The 23,869-nt window shown below is 39.8% G+C and overlaps 1 protein-coding gene across 5 annotated transcripts in view; it reads right to left on the bottom strand.

Annotated features, from left to right (window-relative positions):
• The window catches only part of SORCS2 (sortilin related VPS10 domain containing receptor 2), a 553,207-nt gene that overhangs the window by 354,016 nt on the left and 175,322 nt on the right, over positions 1–23,869 (bottom strand). For all 5 annotated transcript variants that reach the window (XM_071556850.1, XM_071556852.1, XM_071556851.1 and 2 more), the window contains exon 2: positions 20,840–20,907. In XM_071556850.1, the coding sequence (XP_071412951.1) occupies positions 20,840–20,907 (68 nt within the window). The remainder of the gene's footprint in view (positions 1–20,839; positions 20,908–23,869) is intronic.

Here is a 23,869-nt window from a genome sequence, read left to right as displayed (position 1 = left end):
GAATGTAAGAGATGTCTCCCCATAAAGGGGAAGGCAGAAGCAAGAGGCACAGACAGCAAAGAAGGGACTCCCAAAACTCACTGCTCTAATCACAGACAGGCACAAGCAGCAGTGAGAGGAACTACAATCCAGATGACTAAGCTGTTTCTAGCTGTAAAAACTAACGCACAGTAATGTTTCAGAGGTAATGTCTATGAAGCATTAAACAGCAGTTTTATTTTAAATGATGCAAATCCATCCCAAAGCAGAGAGCTTTAATTGAAAAGCCACCAGAAAGCGTTGGCTGTCTGATGGAAGGAGTGTGGGAAGCTGCTGCAGACACACAAATCTGTTTTATTCATGTGTGTTATCTTTGTTTGGATTCACCAGGAAAGTCATTCTGGATAGTTTCAACTTGGTTTTATACAAAATATGTATAACTTTAATTTCAAAAAAAAAACCACAAGAGAAAAAAGGAAAAGGCCAGATGACAAAAGTACACAAAACACATGGCCAAGGATTTTACAAAGGCTTCCTCACTCTTTAATGAGAATTTTCCCAGAGAAGTCACTGGAGTGAGGGAGAAAGGCAGGAATTCTTTTGTGTTAAGCACTCTCTTCCCTAAAAACAAATGTAATGCTGCCTGATTTTTGGTATCTCCAACATGCAACCTCACAGTTATAGGAAAAGAAGAAAATAAAAGAACTCTGAAAAAATATATTGATAGTAAAAACCTTATATATATGTCATATTATTTAGCATCAATTGCTTTTTTTCTTAATTATTAAGAAATATAAAGAAATATTAATGCAGATTTTTTTTCCCTCTCATCTTTCTACTTTCTTTTTGTCATTTGAAGTAAATAATGTTGATAGCCACATGACAAGAAAAAAATAAGAAAAGACAAATACAAAAAAATGCTGAAAGGCACAAAAGGACACACAGTTTGGGATCATTCACCTTTTTGAGAAGGGGGTCAAACACTGTATTGTTAAGCAAAGAGCAGGAGAGAAATCAGTAAATCTGAAACTGCAGATGATTATAAGCAATCACATAAAGGAAAGTCCCATGAAAACAAGCATGAAAAAAGTAGAAAAGCATACCAAAGGATAAAGAAAGTCAATGGCCTTCTATGTATAAATGTTAGATAATAAATAATTTAATATTGTTTAAATACTGGAGGAGGGGAGCAGGGGGAATACAAAAAACCCAGAATAGCTAACAAGAGTGCTATCCATCAGAAAAAGCCTAAAGCTAAATCCAATAAATAAGGGAACTGTAGGAAGCAGCATGCAATCCCCGTGGAATGGAAGTTCACCCCCCAGAGGGCTGGGAGCACAGCATGCAGTATTTAGCACATCACCACCAGGCTGGCCTGGATGAGAGCAGGGAGATTTGCTCCATGAACTCAACCACTGCAGGATCAGCAAACACAGAAGTAATGGGAGATTTCAACGACCCCATGTAGATTGTTTAAATGTTATATCAGGGCATGGTGCCAAGAGGAAATTTTCAGAGCCTGCTTCATGAGCAGCTATCCAGGAAACTCCAAGGGGAAGCAACTCTTCCCTGAGTCTCAGCAGGGCTGTCAGTGAGTCTCTGCAGCCGTGAGGAGCACGGACGTAGATTCAACATCTGTGCATAAGTAAAGAAATCAAAATATCCTCAATGGGAATGGGTTCAACAGGATTCTTGCACAAAAAGGAGGAAGCTTGGAAAAAAAAAAAAGCTAAAATATAGAAATGTCTTTTTAAAGGCATGAGATTGAATTTCAGTGCAGGTGCAAACTACCTAAAACAGATCAAAGGAAAAAAAAGGCAGGACTGAAAAGTGACTCAAGGAAAGACACAGCTTTAACAAGCTGAATTTTGACCTGCTGAAGATAATGGGGGAAAATACCCTCAGAAGGATAGCACTATCATGCAATAGGCCAAAATAAAAACCTCTGAAACACAACTTGAAAATGTTTACACTGTAATGATAAATCTTCTGTCAGCCTTCCAAAAGATGTGAAGTCTGCAACAGCAATCTGTGGAACCAAGACATGAGCAAGGTGAGAAAGAGCAGCCAGAGACAACACCAGAGCACAGAAGGCAATGCTTTGCATCTCTGTTCACCCTGGAGCTTTGAAAGGTTCCCATGTTAGACTCCTTCATTGTCATTGTATTAAGAAATGTCTCATATTAAAGTGTCAGGGAAGGAAATTTTACACAAATCAACACTACTCATTTGCCCAGACCAGATGGTAATCATCCAAATGTTCTAAAGGAACTCATGGATGAAATCACTAAGCCATTAATTGCAGAGAGTGTCATCTCATTTAAAATAATGTTTGTATTAGGGAAATGAACATTGCAAATATGGATTCCAGTTTTTTAAAGGTCTCCAAGAGCAATTTAGAGAGGCACTTCTGGGCGGTAAAGTTTGATGTCAGCACTAGACAAAATAGTAAAAACTATTCCAATTCAGTAATTTGACACTGAAAAATAAGAGGTACCGAGTGAAAGTCCACATGACTTTTGAAAGGGAATGCATGACTCATTAAAGTCCTCATTTTTGACAGAATCAATTAATATACAAAAAGGAAATTTCACCCAAATTGTCTACTCTAAAAACCTTTCAGAAAGATCCCCCTCAAAATGTACTCAAGAAATTAAATTGCTAGAAGATAGGGGGGCAGGTCTTCATTTGGAGGAATAATTATTCTAAAATCAGGAAACACTAAGTTTGATTTATTTTTGGTATAGAGAAAAGTCCTCAAAGGAGTCCCACGAGGTACTTTCGTCCGTCCTATTTAACAGATCATAATTATAGAAACAGGGCAGATGGTGACAAAGGTGTGCTGATAACACGAAGTCATTCAAAGGAGTAAACCAAAAGCAAATAAATATCAAGTAAGATAGATATGAACCTCATGATGCTGAATGACTGATCATTAAAATGCCAAAAGACATTCACAGCACATAAATTAAAAGGTATATTCTACCATGATACACAAAATTAAGGCTTTTGCACAACTACTATCATTCAGTACAGGCACTGGAGTGGGATGATACAGGTACCGTGAAAACATCAACCTACCATTCAGCAGCAAGTCAAAAACCACAAATTCAAGAACTTTTATGAAGGCAGCAGAGAACAAACCAGAAAAGGTCACTTTAGCACTGTACTCTTCCCTTCACTGTGCCCTTACCTTTAATACAGTGTTCAATACTGCTGTACTTACCCCAAACAAGGACACAAGGGAAGCATAAGAAATACTCTCAAGCCAGACAAGGGCAAGCAAAGGAATGAAATGACTCCTCTTCAAGGACCAAGAAATGTCATTTCCATAAAATCAAAAGCTTACAATATAAAGTGACAGAGGTGTTTGCCCATAACCCACAGCTGTGGGGGCAAAACATGAAAAATGCACCTAAACATTCCATGTAAAGGTCAGAGAAAAGCCCTTCAGTGTGAAGAGGGTCAAAAATTAGCACAGTTTGCCCAGAGAGTTTCAGGGTCTCCATCCCTGGAGTTATTCAAAACCCAGCTGAGCATGGTCCTGGGCAACTTGCTATAGCTGACAGTGCTTAGAACAGGGGCCTTGGACTAGATGATCTTGAGAGTTTCCTTCCACCCCAAATCTTTATGTGATTCTGTGAAACTCCACTGCAGACTTCTGTCCTTTTCTGTCAGTTCGATTTACTATGAGCAACACGCAGAGACAAAGGACTGTCCAGCTCAGTACTCTGTTGCAGTCATCCTCGTCTTCTAGATGATAATTTCAGTAAACAACTTTTATTTAAATGATGTAAAATGTTTTATATTAAGCTGGAATCAATTAATGTCCATGAAGAGCACTCAATGTGATTAATATTTTCCAAAATTTTCTAACTTAAAAAAAAAAAAGAAAAAGAAAAGAACAACACATACAACTCACCTTTATTCTTCTATGGAAGAATCAACAGTAGAGCAAACCACAAATTAAAGCATAAACCTAATGTTTGCTTTCTTTCACCTCATCTGATTAGAGCCATTAAATTTGCATCATCCTTAGCTGTGCAATTATTATCACAGAAAGCTTAGCCTGGTAAATTCAATTCTCACATTGCAAAAGCTTTCCAGGGAGACATTCTCCTTTTAATATAACTTCCACAGGATATAAATGGAGGTTATGTTATTTGAAGAATCTATTTTTCCTCCTAATCTTACTCCTAAAGCAGAAGGTGCTCAGAAAAGACTCATAAGGATCCAATGGTTCCTTATCCCAATTCAAAGAACACAAGGCAGAAAATGATGAATGTGTAGCTGAGAACAAGTCTAATATTGCTTTGCGCTACATCACTCTGACTCTCACAATACTCCATGAGTTCATTCTCACTTTCCCTCACTCCTCATCTGATAGGAAAAAAAGGGGAAAAATGAAAGGCAAGGCAGGGAATATGCAAAGGAAGAATTTACTAAAACAATAATCTCTTCAATAACTTCTTCTGTATGTACAAGGTATTTATAGTAGGGGTTTTCAAAACAATATCCTACAACAGAGAATTCATCTTGATTTATTTTTCCCCTACTTGCCCATTTATTTTAAATTATAATAATGTTCAGTCCATCTAAATGTAACAGAGCAATTCAGAACAAAACTTGAATAACTTTTCAAATTAGACAAGACCGCTTACCCAGCAAGGATGCTACTCAAATTGGCCATTAAAATCTACCAAAACCAGACAATCTTCACTGAGAGGAATGTCCCACATCCAAACTGTCTAAAATCATTGCACAACAGCTCTATTTAAACCTAAACATAACCCTCATTTACATGATTCAGTAACACTATAAATTAGTAAGTCATCCGTTCTTCCTCTGAGTACCAGCCCCTTTTGCTAATGAGTACATGGGTAATTTGGGCATTTCAAATTGTTAAATGCTACAAATCTAAGGCACTGAGTGTTTTGTCTCTTTCCTGAGGTTGTTTCTGTGAGCAGCACTGACACAGAAGACACACTCATTTAACGTTTTCATTCATGCAACATTTGCTCCTAACCTTTCAATCTTAAACTATCTTGTTTCATTTTAATTAATGCTCTCGGGGGGAAAACACTTCTATTCAAAGTGACAAAATACGTGGATGAGAAGCAAATAAAACAGGAATGATATCTTTGCTGCTGCTCTCAGAAGGAAATGGCAAAGCCCGAGAGTGCACAGGCACCTGCAGGCACACAGCCATGCTCTGTACACACTGCACTTTGCTGAAACACCTTGGTTAACCAGGCTCTCAGTGAACACCCATGCACGAGTCTGGATGCCTTTCCTGACATTCTATTGCACAAGGGTAAGGATGCCTTTTTACTTCACATAGTCATAGACTAACACGGTTTCAGAGTTTCAACACCTAATACTGATGAAGCTAAACATTTAAGAAGATAAAACTAATAATTGCACTAATGGCACCAAAGATCCAGTCTGAATTGTCCACTTCACAGGAGAAGAGCATATTTCACAGCTGCATTTGTATCAGTTCCCTAGTCATCAGCTGCAACTGCCTACAGGAACATAATCAACTCTCTTGGGGCTTCTGACCGTTTTGACAACTTGGCTGAGAGCAATCGGACCTAGATTACCCACTCTTCCAATGCACAGTTGGTCCTAAGTACTGTTAATTTGTAACTGGGATGAAATTTATAAACTAAATTAATGTTGATTAAAAAGCATTTTTGAATGTTATAAAGCTTTTTGTAAGGAACAGTGATGCCTTCTTCCATGTAGATAATTCCTTACTTGCCTTACTACTCTTTCACCATCCTTCCCCCCATCCAACCCCTGCAGAAACAACCACAGAATGAACACGTGCACCCAACAGAACAGTTACTACTTCCCCTTCTTTTTTAAAGAAACTCACTAGAAAATAGTTTCCAGAGAAATCTGGCTAAGGAGCAAGGAGTCAGAAAGGTATTTTTGGTCAAACCAGATAAGATGGGGGATATCAGGAAGAGAAAACAAATGAATAGACACGTCTGTCACTTCCCTGCAGCCTACTGGCTACAGCAAGGGTCACCCAGGGCTGAGTAGAGCAAACACTGAGCTCTCTTGCAAACTGAACCATTAAAGAGCCCTTTACTTCCCTCTGATAAGCTGAAAGGCTGAATGGTGTTCATCTCTCCCAGCAGACCATTTCCTCCAGCTCTCAAATGCTCCCAGGACTCTCCCCCCTTTTCTACGTGCATCTCAATGTATGGTCAAGAGGCCCGGATGAACTTCAGCATCACCCTCACAGCAGCACACACAGAAAGCTCTTCTGCCTAATCATGAGTGTAGTTTACACGGATCTCATAACTGCCCAAGACACAGCCATGAAGGTCACTTCTCTGACCCTTTCAAGCTTCTTAACATCAAAGTCTTCCATCATATGCCAACATACTTTGTACATCATATCCCACAATTCTTCTTCCCAGATAAACAGCATCCCATTAGGCTGAATTTGGTTTTAATGGGTCAGCTTACAGCTCTTCTGTCAGTCCAGTTCTCATAACTCTGTCAATTCTGTTTTTTGTCACCCACAACTGTAATCAGCAATAATTTGTATTTATTGCCAAATAAGTGGTTAAAACATTGACTAGGAGAAAGGCTGATGTTGACCACTGCTAAATTCCAGGCAGTTACAATTCCTGAAGTGCTAGTCCTACACTTTGCCCACAACAACCCCCTGCAGTGCTACAGGCTGGGGACAGAGTGGCTTGAAAGTGGCCCAGTGGAGAAGGACCTGGGGGTGCTGACCAGCAGTGGCTGAACATGAGCCAGAGTGTGCCCAGGGAGCCAAGAAGGCCAATGGCATCCTGGCCTGTGTCAGCAATTGTGTGGCCAGCAGGACCACTGTGGCGCTGATTATCCCTCTGTACTCATCGCTGGTGAGGCCACAACTCAAGTACAGTGCCCAGTTCTGGTCCCTTCCACTTAGGAAGGTCATTGAGTGCTGGAGTAAGTCCAGAGAAGGGCAACGAGGCAGATTAAGGGACTGGAGGACAAGTCCTGTGAGGAGTAGCTGAGGGAGCTGAGGTTGTTCAGCCTGGAGAAGACGAGGCTCAGGGGAGACCTTATCACTCTCTGCAAATCCATGAAAGGAGTTTGTGGCAAGGTGGAGGTCAGTCTCTTCTCCCAGGTAACGAATCACAGGACAAGAGGGCACAGTCTTAACCTGCAGCAGACAAGGTTTAGGTTGGACATCAGGAGGAATTTCTTCACAGACTGGGTGATTAAACATTGGAATGGACTGCCCAGGGAGGTGGTGGAGTCACCATACCTGGAGGTGTTTAAGGAAAAATTGGATGTGGCACTCAGTACTCTGGTGTAGTTGACAAGGTGGTGTTTTGTCATAGGTGGGATTCGATGATCTCAGAGGTGTTTCACAACCTTATTGATTCTGAGATTCTGTAATGTTAATTAAATTTAAAATTTCTAGGAATTAATGAGTTTTAATATATTTTACCTTTTCCATATTGTTACCGGATTGTGCTTTCAAATAAAGAAAAAGTATCTGGAAACTTTAGTGTAAAAAGATAACTCTCAGAATATGACACAGAAAAGAATCAGTGAAGCAAAATGTAACAGTGCGAAAACTCTCACTCTTATTTCTAAAGAGAACAGCTTCAGCAGAATTTCAGTAAAGCTGCAGAAAAACAACATGGAAATCAAGAAAAGCCATTTAACTTCTAAATTTCTGTTGGTGAAACTGCTTGTTCTATTTCATAAACAAAACACTTCACATTCTTATCAGATCCCAAGAGACTTGAGTGTTCAGTAACTAAAACACAAACCTTGATCAACAGTACATTTTCCTTGCTTGTTCATCAAGTATTTTTTTCATGGGCATCTCATCATTTAATTTCAAAGAGGATAAACATTTTGGGCAGCTCTCAGAGTAATCATAAGGAACAATTAGGTAACTAAAAACACCCATTCTCTGAAAATTAGGTGTGTTACAAGGAATTACTTATCATTTATAGAAATATTTAGCTAATTTATTTAGCATGTGAACAAAGACAGTGACTGACTTAAAGCACACGTTATCAGCCTTGGTGAGTTTTACAATACTCTGAGTGAGTCACATACTGATTTGAAAATAAAATATGAGAGCCCTGGAAGTCACACCCCATGTGCACCCTTCCACTGACCAAATTCTGAGCAGTGGTCCCAGACAGCTGGAGGCAAACAGATCTCTTACTCTTACATTTTGATAGTCCCATCTTTAAACAGAGGTGGGACTGATCCATTTGCTTGTTTTCAGTGTGGAGCTAAGCCAGGTGTTGTGAGCAAACTGTGACAGCACCCACTGCCTTTCTGCAGCCAGCTGTCTCGCTGCCATTCAGCTGCCTAGGCAGAACTGAGTTAAGCCTGGTTAACTTAACAGAGGAGATGGACTCAGTTCAACACTAGGCCTCTTGCCATTTGCTGTCAAACATGGAAGGAAATCAGGAGACAAGAGTCTACTCAAGCCACTTTGCACCCAGTGTGCCTTCTTGAAATCTTCTGCCCATTACACTAAGTGACAAAATGAGTAATAAGGGATGAGGCTCAACTAAGATCCTTGCTAGCAACAGAGCAAGGAATAGGTCAGGCAGATGAGAACAAGGGGATGAGCAGACTTAGTTCTAACACAGCACTAACTCTCCATTTTATTGTCCAAACCAACACAGTCATCAGATGCACAGAGAAAGCCCAAGACCTCTCAAGCCTACAGTTTTTACTCAGAATAATCTAACCCACAGGCAGTCAAATATTGCCTTCCTCCCACCCCAAGGAAGATCACTCAATTTCTGCCTAGGTGAAAATGCTTTGTGATGGGGGAAAAAGAAAAAAAAAAAAGTTGTGCAAACTGTCAAGAGGAGAAAATTCTGGCTGTTGAGCTCAAGTTTAACCCCTTTTCTGCTGCAGGGCTTTGTCTGTGGAATAGATACTCCAGCGATCCAACAAATGCCTACTCAGAGGTCACCAAGCAGAGGTAAAAAGGAATGGGAACAGATGATTTCTACTTCTGTAAGAAATGACAGTACACCACACAGATGTGCGGTCTGAAAAATCCACAGTTGGTACGAAACTGCAGTTGAAGCCCATCCTTAATTTCAGGACCTGACTTGTAGCCCATACAAATCACTGGAGCCCCACTGCTTCCCAAAGCACTGTCATGCTCTGCATCTGTTCAGCCACCTTACTGTCACATCCCCCAGCGGGGCACACACATTTGTGCCCTAAAATACAGTTTGTTTTCAAACAGAGAAGTTGGAGGGCCACAGAGGTTAGCTTGTCCCCAAGGGTGGCACCACACAGTTCACTTCTTCTGGAGTGTCTGTTTGCTGGTAATCACCCTGTGAGTTGCTGACAGGGAAATCCTGCTCACTGTGTGCAATGCAGCAACAGCAGCTGCTCCTTCTCACGGGAATTTTACAGTCAGGGTGCAAAGGAAAATTAAACAGTGAAAATGCTGCACTGTGGAGTTCCAAAATGCAAACTGAACAACCCTGTGTGGTCTAGGCTCTGCCTCAGTGTCATCCCAACATTTAATTGTAATGTGTAACTCAGTAATTCACTTTGCTTCGCTACCTGCAGGAGGGCAGACTAAAGCCTCTTCATAAACACCATTCCCCACCAGCCAGCCAAGCTGAACAGAGATTCAAAACAAGACAGTATCATAACAGATAAAAGCTTTGACTCTTTCTTCTTTAATTTCTCTCCTAACACAATGGCAAAACATATTCAAGGGAACAAGCTTCAATGGAATATACGCAACCTTATTCCCTTTTGTTCCCCATCCCCTGTCCTTATTCCCTTTTGTTCCCCATCCCCTGTCCCAAATGTTCTCATGGCAAAGACTGAACTGAGGCAAATCCACCAGCTTCTCATAGATTCTGGGGTGGCTACTGTATATTTTGTTTTTCAAGGCTAATGCTGAATTTTAATTGTTTCCAGTTAATTTGTATCCATTACGTACTTCACAAAAGAATCCAGCTTTGGTGGAAGGGTGCCAAGAGACAGGACATCCACCAAATTAAGCCTCTTATAATTTCTTCTCAATTCATAATAATTTTTTAAAGCAAATCCTCAGTTTTCACTCCAGTGATTTTAGGTGTCTACATCTAACCCTTGAAGCTCTCCCAATCAACAATATACATGTACAAAAGTATAGGCCAAGATTAAGATGATTCAAAACTGTTTAAAACCCTAATCCAATAGCAAGTCCAAACAGCTTTACCCACATCCCAGGATATGTGAATTCTTGCTGTCAAAAAACTCTGTTTTGCACATTTCAATATTCTTACTTAAAAGAACTCTCTTCTAAGTGAGGGATAATTAAAACAAAAATTCTCCTTCCTTTCTTGGCAAAATTAATCTTCCTAGTGTTTCCCATCACATTAATGTTTACCTGTGGTAGAAAAACATTCAAAAGAAAAAAAACACTGTATTCTGCCTTTCAGTCTGACTAATGCTTTATTTAGAAGCACCCATGCTACAACCAATTACAGCACATCTTGCCTAATTACCTGGGAGTTGCTCTACAACAAAATACAATTCTATGACTAGAAATAATAGGCTTGGCTTTGGTTTGTGGATTACAGCAGCTGCAGCCAAGAGATGTCATAAATAATGTACCAGCAACTAAATCAAAACCTATCAAGAATTCATACTGCATAACAAAAGTGAGGACAAAAAGTTAATGCTGGCATCCCACTGCTCTTACACTGAGCAACTCAGTGCAAACAAGGCCAATGTTATCTTTTTCTACAGGTAATGAAGTGACTTGGGTCTCTAAACAATTTTTAAAGAACTGAATTTTCCCTATTAATGATTTCAGCATTTAGGAATTTTCACATTTATTTTTACAGTCAGATAAATATGGTGACTATTCCAAAGCATTAACAATAGAACAGTCTATTTCATACTGGGAGAAGAGGAGAGGGGGACCTCCAGAAAACAGATAATCCCAATCCTACAAATGGAATTTTAAAAAATTGTGTCACTTCACGGAAGAGAGAGTTCAGCAATCTGGAGTGAGTCCAGTGAACGGTCACTAAGTCGCCTCAGAGGGAACTGGAGCACACAATGTACAAGGAATGGCTGAGGGAGCTGGATTAGGTCAGTCTAGGAAACGAGGCTAATGGGGAATCTGATTTCAGTCTTCCAGAATCCAAAGGGAAGTTATAAACAAGACAGGATGAGGATACACACACAGTGGAAAGCAATAGATGGCAAGCACCAGCTCCAAGATGGGAAATGCCAGCTGACATAACCCCTTGCAACCAGAGCAGCAAAGCATGGGCAGGGGTTGCCAACTAGACAGGATGAGGCATTGATTACCTTCTGCAGCAACTCCTGCTTTGAGCAGGAGTTGTACTTGACAACCACCAGGGCTCTCCCTGCAACCAAACTCTTTCTCGGCATGTATGCAGTATGGGAGAAGCTTCCCAGTAAAGTAGCTGTGGAAGTGACCAGTGGTGTATTAGCAAACATATGTCCTATTCCCAGCCCTACCAAATATGCTAAAGAAAAACTAAATAATAATTTTTATTATAATAATACCAATGTGTATCAAGTCCTAACAAAAAATCTAAAAAAAAAAAAGTAAAAATTTATAAGAACTCAAGCACTTGGAAGTACCAAGACTTCCAGTTAACATGGAAACCAAATATGATTTGATACTTAAATATTCACTAATACCTACTTATTGAGCTACTTCACAAATTTAACATGTCTTTTAAGAAGTTAAGTCCTATTATCACTGTGAAGTTCTCTGAGATCCAACCCTGCATTTCACATACCAGGACATGTTATCAGATGTTGTTCCTGAAGTATATTTAAGGGAAGAGACAAGGTCTCTAACTGTGACCTGTCAAGGTAATGCTACAATAGGTCTTGGTGGTTTATTAAGCACATTTGTAACATACTTTTCTGATCTTTAATAATTAACTTTCCTTCCTTCTTTAATTGTATTTAAATGTGCTTCTTGGACACTTTCCATTCCCGAACACTGACAGATTTGCATATTCACCTGAGGCCACGTGGAAAGCCAAGGCATGAGTGTTTTCACTCTAGGCTTCTGCACTTTGCCAGAAAGTGCTGCACTCAGTGCAGAGGAATCATCTTTTATTGTGCATCCTTCCCATTAGCACTGAGCAACCTGAAAACTGTACCAAAATAGCATCAAGAGTTTAAGTATCATGCACCTGAAATCATCATACATACAAAATTCCACCAAGTTTGGATCTGGTATGTTAGGCCAAAATACAAAAACTTTTGGTAGGTGCTTAACACCTCATCTCAAAAGCAGCTTTCCCAGTCTGGACTGGGGCAGTCAGGCCTGGAAGAGACAGAAACCTAGTCCTGTGAAAACTAGAGTCATAAGCGGGAAAAGCCCAGTAAGAGAGAAAATTAGTGAGAAAGTAAAATATCTTTTTTTGAAGATTGGCTCAAGAATGGAGATTTGTTGAAACAAAGTTGCTGTCCCTGTTCCACATGCAATAGGAGGCAAAGGGGGAGCAGAAGTAGGATAGGACATCCCCAAATTGCATATAAAACTAAACTCAAACAAAACCAGTCAAATAAACAAACAAACAAAAACCACAGGAAAAATTTTCTGGAACAGAGATGCAATTGACTAATTGAAAAAACTACCAGTCATCTGTTCAATGAGAGCCTTCAGGGAGAATGAGGAAAAGCTCTGAACTACCTGTCTGTATTTCAAAATGAGAAAAAATAATTAAGAAAGTTAAATCTTACTGCAAAATGGATTGCATTTTTGTCAACTACCTACACCCCCAAATGCTTCAGCACATAAGACTGTATTTACATTTTTAAAACTGACCTATATGGAGTTTTTAATTTTCCTACTCCTCACCAAATTAAAGCAGAGAAAGCTGCCTAACAATATGAAGATCTTAATAAATAAGTTATGTGGGAAATATTGCCTTTGTTATCTTCATGCTGAAAAAAATATTCCATACTTCAGGGATAATGAGGGTATAAAACATTAACACTACATCTTTCTATACCATTCTGCATAATTAACTATGCAGCTGCTCATTCATTCAGCCCCAACAACCAAATTAATCTGCAATCAGTTTGCAGCGGATGCTCTAGAGCAGAGCACACGCACCACAGAAGCAAGGGAAGCTGCTCACGTGCCACATCCCACATCGGTGCACAAGGGGCTCAACTCTAAGAGATGCAACAGGGAGTTGCAAAGCAGCATTTTCAAAGCATCAGCTGAGAACAGCCACTGCACCATCAGCTGCCTTGTAGTGAAGCTATGGGTAGAAGTGTTTCCAGGCAAGTCTCATGCTATGCCAGTGCTCTCTGAGGGACTCCTGTCCTTCTCAGGGTCAAGCCAAAAACTTTGAGGACACAAACATTAAACATTACAGCTCCTTTGTGTTATTTGTATTAATGAAATATTAAAGCCTGACCGGGGTCCCACAATCACGGGGGTCACAATTCTCCAAATTCCCTATATTCCAAAGAAAAAATAGGGTGAAAAACAAGCAGAGGGAAGCACAGTAACAGAAGGTTCTTCAAAAAAGGTTACACAGTAGGCTGAAGGTGGAACCAGCAGCATCAGCGGAATGTCATATGTACCTTATCTCAAGCTCCCCAAAGCCACAACTACACCCTTTTCGGATTTTAAAAAGATATCCTATTCAGGTTTTTATACCTCATTCATCATCATAAAAATGTGACGAGCGATGAAACTAGCTGCTTTGATTGTAGTTTCTTATTTATTTCGTTTTGCAGAGTGGCAGAGGAAACGTTGCTTAACATATATATGGTGTCATTCCATGTGCCCCCAGGCTCTGGGCCCCGCAGCTCCCGCTGGGCCAGGCTGCTGACAGGGGGAGTTCATGGATGGCAATGCAGCAGAGAACCTCTGATTAGCCAAAAACTGATGGCTCAACTGTTTTCATATGATTTTACTACAGAGGAATCATGCCAAAATAAAAGCTCCAAGACTGCAATTCTCAGTTTGCTCACATAGAAGTGGGTTGTGGGAAAAACTTCCCTCTTTTATGCAGTGAGGGAGGGCAAAAGCAACACAGATGCGAAATTACAAATCCCACAGATGACTAATGCATAGAAGGACATGGTTTCCCATTCCTCACCTTAAACCTGCCTGCTGAGGCTAGCAAGAAAAATGATCATTTCTTATAAGGAGACTTATGCAATAAGACACCATGACCAATCTGAGGAAACATCAGTGAAACAAACTTTCCTGAACTTCCTAATGCTACCAACCTGGATGGTGTTTGGGTTGGAAAAATTGATTTTATTACTGTCAGCCCCAGGCAAAAGAAGTCTACTGAAAACAAGAGCCTGTGGTACAATTCCCACACAGGCTGCAGTACCAGGTAAGGCAATCAGAAATTCTATCACTTGAGTTCAAATTACCCAAGCAATAGGACAGGATTCTTAAGCCATTTAAAACAGTTATTCTTTCTTAATAAATTGACTCACCTATTATGAGTTATATCTTGCAATGATTTAATTCATTTTCCAGAAGAAAGATTAAGAAGAAAAAAAGTATTCCACCTGTAAAGTAGCAGAATTCTCATACTCCAAGATATATTTAACATGTTCAGCAGCCATGCTGAAATCACCTTCAATAAACACAAGTATACTACAAGAAAGAGCCTTTTTGTAGCGTCATATTTCAAAATCACACCTTTAAAAATGGATCCTAATCCACGCCATATATTCTTTGTGTATTCTAAAAAAAAGCATAGAAACATGTAAACATTTAAAATCATCATCACTACTCCAAGTTATGGAAGAGCAGTTATGACACAGCACTCTCATCTGTAAGCAGCAGATATTCAATAAAGAAATTTGGATAGGCTTCTTTGGTAGCTTTTACTTGCTTGTAGGATTTGCTTTTTCAGTTCAGATCTTCATCCACACCAAGACATAGAAATATTTTTTAATTGCTATTATGGCAACACAGACATGAAAGTACCTGCTTAAGCTGTTCCATGCTTTTAGAAGACATCCTTCAGAGGAGTCTACAGGTCACAACTCACAGAACAGTCCCAAGTATCCACAACCGCACTTCATTCCCCTGTTAAATGGTCAAAAGCTACAGCCATAATATGTGACAGAATGAGTACAACAGCAGGGTGACAGCAAGCTTAGTGCCAGCCCACTGTGATGGATCTTGGTCTAAAGTCAATGGTAGGTCATACAGAAGCAACATCAGCACCCTTTGGGTTCCTGGATCAATACCACTGCCCATTAAAAACATCAATAATCACCTCTTCAATACCTTGCACATTCCAAGGTTTGTCAAGACATGTTCATTTAATTTCCTTTGTCTTTTATGTATTTTACCTGCCTGGCACCCATAATAAAACATTGCTGACACGCTGAAACCCACTACATTCAATTTCCATCCATGATTTCACAGCTCATTTTTGATGTCCAAAATAAAATTAAAGGAGTCTTTCCTGCACAATTCAACTCATAATGATGGACTGTAGAGTATTAGCAAGACAGAAATTAAGCAAAGACAATCAAAGTCTTAGTAATCATATTAGGTGAATATAGAAACATGATCAAAGAGAGTATAAAAATGTGTTGCTCAGTAAGAGAAATAAAATTCTAATTGTAGGACTGCCTTTTCAACACTACTGTCCAAAACCTTTCCACAGCAGAACAGGTATAAATAAGGATATAATAGGAGCACAAGAGAGCTACATAAGTATAATTGAGGACACTCGATTTTGATTGCAGAACCTGCATTACTCGGGATGATGCACTCGCCAAAGAAAGCACAGCTAGACATTAGATCCCAAGCTGAGTTTGCTAGGCTAATAATTAGAAAGCCATTTCTTTTTCTGTTTTAACTTGGAAAGAGAGCAAATTTGATATGAAAATCACATACTCAATAACTCCATCCCTTGGGGCCATTTCTACAAAGTCACTTTTCAAAGCAGAACCACAATATAAGGCCATCTGGAAGTGCAAGTTGCTGCAGAATGCAGTTGCTCAGTTATTAAGCATCACTTCACACCAAAAATTTCACTGAGGCATTAGACTGTATATTGGGGGGTTTTGGTTTTCTCTTTAAATTAATTTCAGGAAACAGGTGAATTGAGTTTCACCTACAAGTCCAAGGAGTTTGGAAACAAATGGCCATATTAATTTTCACACATTCTGTTAGCCATGCAGGGTCTGGAAATTCTACTTGCCTGAGTAGAATGTTGTTCGCTGCATCACCTTAAAACAATCCCCTGCTCTTTGTAGTCTGGATTTTAAGTTTAGTGTAGGCACTCACCTTGTGGGAATGCCCAAAGCATCATGCAGCCACTGTGCATGGACCACACCTGACAGCTGCACAAGGGAGTGTTGCCCGTGAACACGTGACTTTTTGTGGGTGCAGAAACAGCTGGGATGAAGACAGGATTACTCCTGACTCCTGGAGGTTTGGCAAGCATCACACTGTCCATGAGGTTCTCACCTCCACCTGCCCAGCCACTGACCTGGACTCTACAAACACCTTGCACAGCACTGTGACTTCGCTCCCTCCTCAGGCTGAAGGAATCCCAGGAAGTTTCACTGGGATATCCAACCACATTTAAGGAGGTGGGGAAGCTTCTTCATTTAGCATTTGTTTCCAGATAACATGGGGCACACTGAAAGCAGGCCCTCCTAACACTGAGCACACAGTGCTCAGAAGACCTGACAGTGCCATTAACATCAAGTAATGCCGTTTGTTTTGCTTTGGTAAAGCAATAACAACATGGTGATGCCATTGGGGACAATGGCAATTACACAGCAAGCCACTTTAGCACTGCCATATCATTACAGCCTGATAATATGCAATCAAAACTTTATTAACAATCAGCAGCAGCATCTATTATTCATTGTTTAGATCAAGTTAAGAAAGGGCGGGGGTGCATGCACACCAGAAACAGGATTCTGAGCCTCTGGCTGGAAGCCAGTTCCAGGGCTGTACAGGGCTGTGTCACTGCATAACCTTCAGCAACATTACCATCTCAGTTGTCCCATGCATAAAGTGGAATGATAATAATCTATGTTTCCAAGAGACTTTATTAGGAATAATTAACTCGGGTGTACAGACAAATATTATCAATAATTTCTTAGTGGCTATTAATTCAAATTTAAAGTATTTGATTTCAAGATTCAAGTACTTACATCTAAAGTTGCAGGCATACAACACATGTGAGCAGGTACCTGAGGTTGTAAAATGTGTGCACCTATATGTTTATGCATAACCTCGTCCTAAAAGCATATGAAAACACATACTCAAGCTAATGGTTAGTTTGGTTCAGCTCCTTTATTCTGTAAATGTGCCAGATAAATACATATGTGGACTCTGACAGGAACAGCACTACTATGCAAAGTGTCTTCTATGCATGCACAACTTGGGATGATAATTTTAGTACTGGAATTTTAAGTTTTATAGTCACAGTATCAGTTCTGTCATTGTGCTAATGAGGCCTAACACAACAACCAACCTGTATTGCCCATACATACCACAAAATCAGACCCAAAACTGGTCCCCTGTTCCTTCTCAAAAAGTTAATTTATATTCAAGGGGCAACAAATGTCATCTCTATTACCCTACCTTATTTTGAGTCAAATAATGGCACAATTTACTCCAACCTTAACAATTACTTCATAAGCAAGTTAGGAAAGTATCAGAAATAGCTGACAAGAGAAGCACACCCTGGTGTTTTCTAACTACATATTTCTACCCAGATATTGTCTTCACTTCTTTGGTGTAACCAGACAGAACTGCTACTAGTGAAAAACTTGTTAAGCCTTTCATTATCCAGCATTTTTCCCCTGTTGATTCAGCAATGAAAAATTTCAAGGTAATACAAATTTAGGCCTCCCAAGCCTCTAACCTGACTGGTGTGGGCAGGTACAAATTACCCACACAATTTGAGCACTCTGCAGAGGCACAGAAACTTGTCACCTACATTCATTCACCTGCAAATCTGCTTCGCGTAAGACACCTTACCCAGGCATGTACCCCTCTCTGGTGTTTTCTACCACCACGTGCATTATTCTTAAAAGTCTGGCTGCCACTCCAAGGTCACTAAGAACAAACAAGCATCACTGCACCATCCTTTCTCGTTCTTTGTTCCACTAAGCAAGGATAAAAAAATTCTTTGGAGTGATGCAAGAAAAAGAAAGAGATGAAAAGGAAATATGTTGTAGAGGAAGAAAGATGCCATTTCAAGAAACAACTGATAAACACCCAGCTAGGATATTTATAGACTGGCAAGATAAACTGGGAGATTTACATTAAAAATCACCGTGTTGGGGATTGATCAGGTTATAAAACTAGTTTATTTTCATTTACTGACTAAGTCACTTAGATAATATTTTGTCTGCTATGATCTCGCCAGGCAAGATAGGAGGAAAAACATTGGACCAATTCAGGAAATAACTGGACATGGTTTATTCCCAGTAGGGCACAAAAACAGATTAATGGCATTTCTCCACTGACAAAAAAACTATACCATTTTTCACACCTGTTTTACTGCATATTTGTTCTGATGCAAGTGAGAGGAATGCAAAACAGAACCAAACAAAGAAGTTGAAAAATATATACACTATGCATTCTGGGCAGGCTGCCACTGTGAGCGCAACACCCCAGTTCCATCTGCAAACATGGGGGAAAAGTGATGAAGCTCCAACCATTTTATGCAGGGAATAACAAAGCAGTTCCCTGACTGCACACATAGCTCTGTTCAGTAATTTAGGACAAATAATGAGCTACATCCCACCAGCGAGGCAGTACTTGATATTCTTGTAGAAGTTGGTCTGATTTGTGCTTTTCCAGATCCAGACATGTTGTATGTCCCCCAGTCTGGCAACAACATGTGCTGCTTTTGCACCACGGCGGGCAAAGATTGACAAAGGAGTTGAGTCCAGAGCAGAACACATGCAAGCACCAATCTGCTACTACCCCTGGCCCAAGGTCTAATTTTTAGCACTTCCTTCCTTTCATCTTTTCCATCCTGGTTTTATAAATCATTGAATGATAGAAAGGTTTGGGTTGGAATTTCCCAATGATGCACACCAGTATAATTTTATTTGAATGCAGTTCACACCAGTTCTTTACACCAGCTGTCAGCAAGGTCTGAATGACATTGTTTAAAGTGTTTATGTTCTCAAAAGAAAGCAACATTATCTGAAGCCTATTTTATGTTTATTTTAAAAGAGCAGAGAGTTTATTTTGACGAGTCCAACTGAATAAGTTTAAAAGACTTCTATGATAGATTACACTGAAGCATGGATAGCAAAACTCAAAACATACTGCACATGTTGTATGGGCCACTGGCATGCAACAGCAAAGCAATGTGTGCTTACGCAATTGGGAGTATCCAAATTGCCATTTGGTTGTCTTCTTTGCACAAGACGTTGGACAAAAAATAAAAGAAACAAATGTGCAATTAATTTTGTGTCTTGTGAGTTTCAAGGATAGTTACAAGTGAACCATCACAGCCCTAAAAAGGCCGATTCTGAGTCAACACTAAGCAATCTCCATTTGACGTTACTCTCTTTCCTGAAGATCCCTTTTTCATGACTAGAAGATTCTTTTTTACTTGAAAATACCCTTGTTCCGCATGGACCACTGGCCCTGGCCAGACTGTGCTCCTCTGCCCCTGGTATGACAATAATGTATGGCAGAGGCACTGTCACCGAGAAATCTCACAAGGTTAAAACAACACTGCCTCCTTCAAAACAAGTAACAAGGCTGGTGTGCAGCATGTCCTGTTCACAGACTTTTCCCACTCTCTTTTCCCTTAACCAGTCCTCTTGGATTGTCTCTGTAAAACTCCTGACACACACAGATGAAGGTCGAGTCTGTACACAAGCTCTTGGGACACCATGAAGTTTACGAGTACCTAAGCCACAAGGTTTTAGATAAACTATTTGTTTCTAGACCTGAAGCTTATAAAACTACATAAGAATTTCACACAAGACTTCAACTACGCCTTCTGTCACTGGTTTCTCCTGCCACATAGAACTAGCAAAACTAGCACAGCAAATGCTGGATCAGTATATTTACTGATAACAGTGAAATACTGTCACTTTTCAAGTGTCCATGATAGGTCTAGCAAAAATGTCTTGTGGAAGATTTATACAGATACACAAAAAAAATTAGAGCACAAAAAGCCTTAGCAAAACAAAAATGACATGAGAAGATAACCAGTAAATTACTAGTACATATATATATATGACTAGTATGACATAGACTTACCTTAGCTCTAGTTTTGTGCTGATGCACACCTGAACGTGCAATCTGTGCACATAAGCAAGAAGCATATTGATACCTTAATTCACAAATATAGTAGGAATAAGAATTGATCTAGAAATTTATTTGGACTGCTATTTATTCCCAGCTGTCACTAAACACAATATAACCTGCACTGGTAGCATATTTCATCCAGACAATCATGATTGCTTCCAAAGCAGGATTATTTACGAACCTCAGTACAGTACTTGAGCAGCAAGAACTCCCAACAGACACATCCCAACACAGTAACTATTTCAGACTTTTCCAGTAAATTTGATGCACAGTTTCTCAGAAAAGGAAAAGCATGGATTTTGCAAAGTGGCATCAAGAAGGTACTTGATATTCTCTACCGCTGTTCATCTCTCCTGTTAAAACTCATTTCAAAGTCCTACAGAGGCACAAGAACTGCATTTAAGGAAGAGGAGTAAGAGCCGATGACAATCTGGATAATACTATGTTAGCATCAGTCAGCTACCAACTCAACTCTGCAGCAGTCTGGAGAGGGAAGAGAGGGATCTATTCCAAGAACAGTGGGTTAGAAGGTTATGGGAAAAGCAGAGAACTTACCTCCACAGAGAGCTCTCCAGCACTTTCCCCATGTCAGTATGATAATACTTGGTAAGGATCAGGATCACCTAAAAGAAGATGAGAATATATATTTAAATATGTAAAATTATATGAGAAACAGAAGCAGATCATGGGCAATATTATTTCGGGGAACACAAAAGTGAGGCTTGTGAAAATCTGACTGGTATTCCACCTCATTTTTACCTCTTGAGACTTTTGCTTTTAGACTGGCTTTTTCCTTTCTCTTTTTGGGAAGAGTGATTTCAGGACTTGAAGGTTCCTGGTGACTTTGTGAAAGATTGCCCATTTTACATGAGCAGTGGAGTTGGAATAGTCATATAAATACCACCACACACAAAACATCCCCCAAGTAATCCTTATGACTTTCTCAGCAGAAAGAACCAATCTGGTTGCTGGTTTAACTTTAGGAGGCAATCCTACAGAAACAATTATTCTTTTTTATCCAAAGTGTTAAACAGTGTTGATTAACTTTGATTATCCAGATAACAAATTCAGGGAAAAAAAATTGCTCTGGTCTTCCTTACGAGATCAGAAATGCAACTTTCATGGCTATCATTTTTCAGTTCTTGAAGTATCACATTTTTCCCTTTATGAACCAGCTCTGTGCTCTGTATATTACTCATCTACATCACCAACAGCCAACAAAATGCATAAACAAATTTCATCGACAAAACATCTGCACCTTATGAAAAGGGTCAGCAAGAAACGCTTTCCATCCACTCACCATCTGACAAATTCACTGGTCTAACAACATAAAGCACAGCCTTTAAAGACTTCCCTCTCTTGCTGCCAGTCCATATTAGCGGTTCCTAGATCCATGTTCCCATAACAACCCCTCAGAGGTACAATGGGAAGCACCTCTGGCTCCTTGCACAGCTGTAGGCTGTCTTTAATGTGGGGTCAGCACCAGACTCCAGCAGTTTGGAGCAATCTGTTATTTACTGGCACTGCCTCTGCTCCTGACCCCCAGATGAAATCTCCAGCAAACAGCAACTGCAGGCACTCACTTTGATTATTCAGATAATTAATATGCCGATGATACATTTATGCTGCAGTCTCTGAGTGCTGGAGCTTGCGAGAGAACAGAATTCCAGACCATGGATGTTGTTACGTGGTGCTTTGGAAATAACACAGTGTTTTACAGAACTGAGCTATAACACCAGCCTCACTCAGGGTCATCTAAACCTAATAAATTCACAACGCATATTCTTCAATGTATATTGAAATAAGCAAAAGCAGAAACAACCCATAATTCACAACTAGTATAATTCCCTTCTATTCTCAAGAGAGTCACAATCTACCAGACCATTTTGTTGGAATTTGATTATTTATAAAAATAAAGATTTAGTTTAAAATAAAGCAAAAAAAAAAATCTTTGTAATAGGTTACTTCAAGACTTATACAGCAAAGAGAAAGAACCATTTCCCAAAGGAGAGAGTATCTATGGATGAGATTCCTGGCTACAGCCCAAGCACGCTCCATCAGGTCAGCTATTTATTCTATTGTCAGTGTCTTAACTACAGCTTTTTGCTGGTGCTTGCAATTAAGGAGAAAGGGAAAGAAACTTCACCACTGGGAGCACCTATTGGCTTCAATTATTAAAGGAAAAGTTTCAGACTGTGCTTTTCCAAACAATTGAAATTCTTCTTAGGCCACAAAAATTGACCTGGGAGGTTTATTTAAGAGATACAAGAATCCATATTTGGTACATAAAATAAGAAAGAAAATATCTACAGATATAAGAGATGAGATTCTGTTTCCTTCCACTCATGCAGAAATGGACACTGAATCCTGAACTTAGCAAACCAACTTTTCTCATCACTCCACATCCTACAACCATAACTTTTAAACTTCAGATGATTTACAGCCATCCTGCTGCAAGCTAATCCTGATGTTTCATTCTGAATTTAACTGGTTAAAATGACACACACAAAATCCTGTTGGGTTTTGCTCGTATAACCTGTATGGCTGCATCAACAAAGCACCGTCCAGATAAGCCCTTTCTGGAGCTCAGCACCTGTCAGAAGTGTTAAAGACTTTCAGGGACACTGTAGTGCTGGTGAGCAGGAGTTCATCCAGGCCATGCACACACCAAATCAGAAAGCCACTGTTGTTGCACACACTTCAAGGGAATGGCTTTCAGGTAACTGCAAACTGCACTGAGGAGCAGCCACGAGCAGTAAAATGGCTTATTGATGCTGCAGGACTGGCGCCTTAATCTGAACCACAGCTCTGAAAACCAGATCTCAGGACTCTCCAAAATACATTATTCTGCATTTTTGAAGTAGAGAGAATGACTTAGTGGGAAAAACAAAGCCACAGTGAGCCATCTTTGAATTTTTGAACACCATTAGCAGATTCCTGTCACAGCCTGAGGAGGCTGCTGGGGGCTGACACCATTTCAACTATGCCAGTGGATTTCATCCCAGAATCCAAAAAATGGAGGTCAGCTATTCAACAGATTTTACAGCATTGTCTTCTGGACTGTGGGCATCATTCCAGGTGATCCTGCTAACCATAATAATACTTTTTCTAAATTAATAAACAGATCCAAAGAACAGAAGGAATAATCTCACAATAAAAGCACAAATCTCTTCAGGATCTCTGGATTTTATGCATCATTTTTAAGAGCAGAAGTCTGTTTCATTGATTTCATTTTAATGAGACTCCATAATTACAAGTATTTTACAGGCTGGATTGAAGCCAGTGGTTCCTACACATGGCTCTCCTAGTGAAAGCTCTTGGGTGGCCTTTAGATGGGGAGAGGCCTGAGGCACAACAGCAACTGAGCAAGGATCAAGGATATGATTCTTAACCAGCTCATACTACCATCAGTCACAGACAGCTACAAGAAAATTAACTTTTTTCTGTTACTTTACAGCTAAAATAAATGTAGGTGATGGAGGAGAATTGAGGTTTATCAGATTCTTTATTTAAAGATGGATTTATATTTAGGACTACCTGAAAATCTCCAATCCATCCAGACTCCCAGAGACTTGTGAAACCATT

The sequence above is a fragment of the Pithys albifrons genome, chromosome 5, assembly GCF_047495875.1.
Source record: "Pithys albifrons albifrons isolate INPA30051 chromosome 5, PitAlb_v1, whole genome shotgun sequence".
Lineage (NCBI taxonomy): Eukaryota > Metazoa > Chordata > Aves > Passeriformes > Thamnophilidae > Pithys > Pithys albifrons.
The sequence above is the reverse complement of the archived record's forward strand: the minus strand, read 5'-3'. Positions and strand labels throughout refer to the sequence as shown.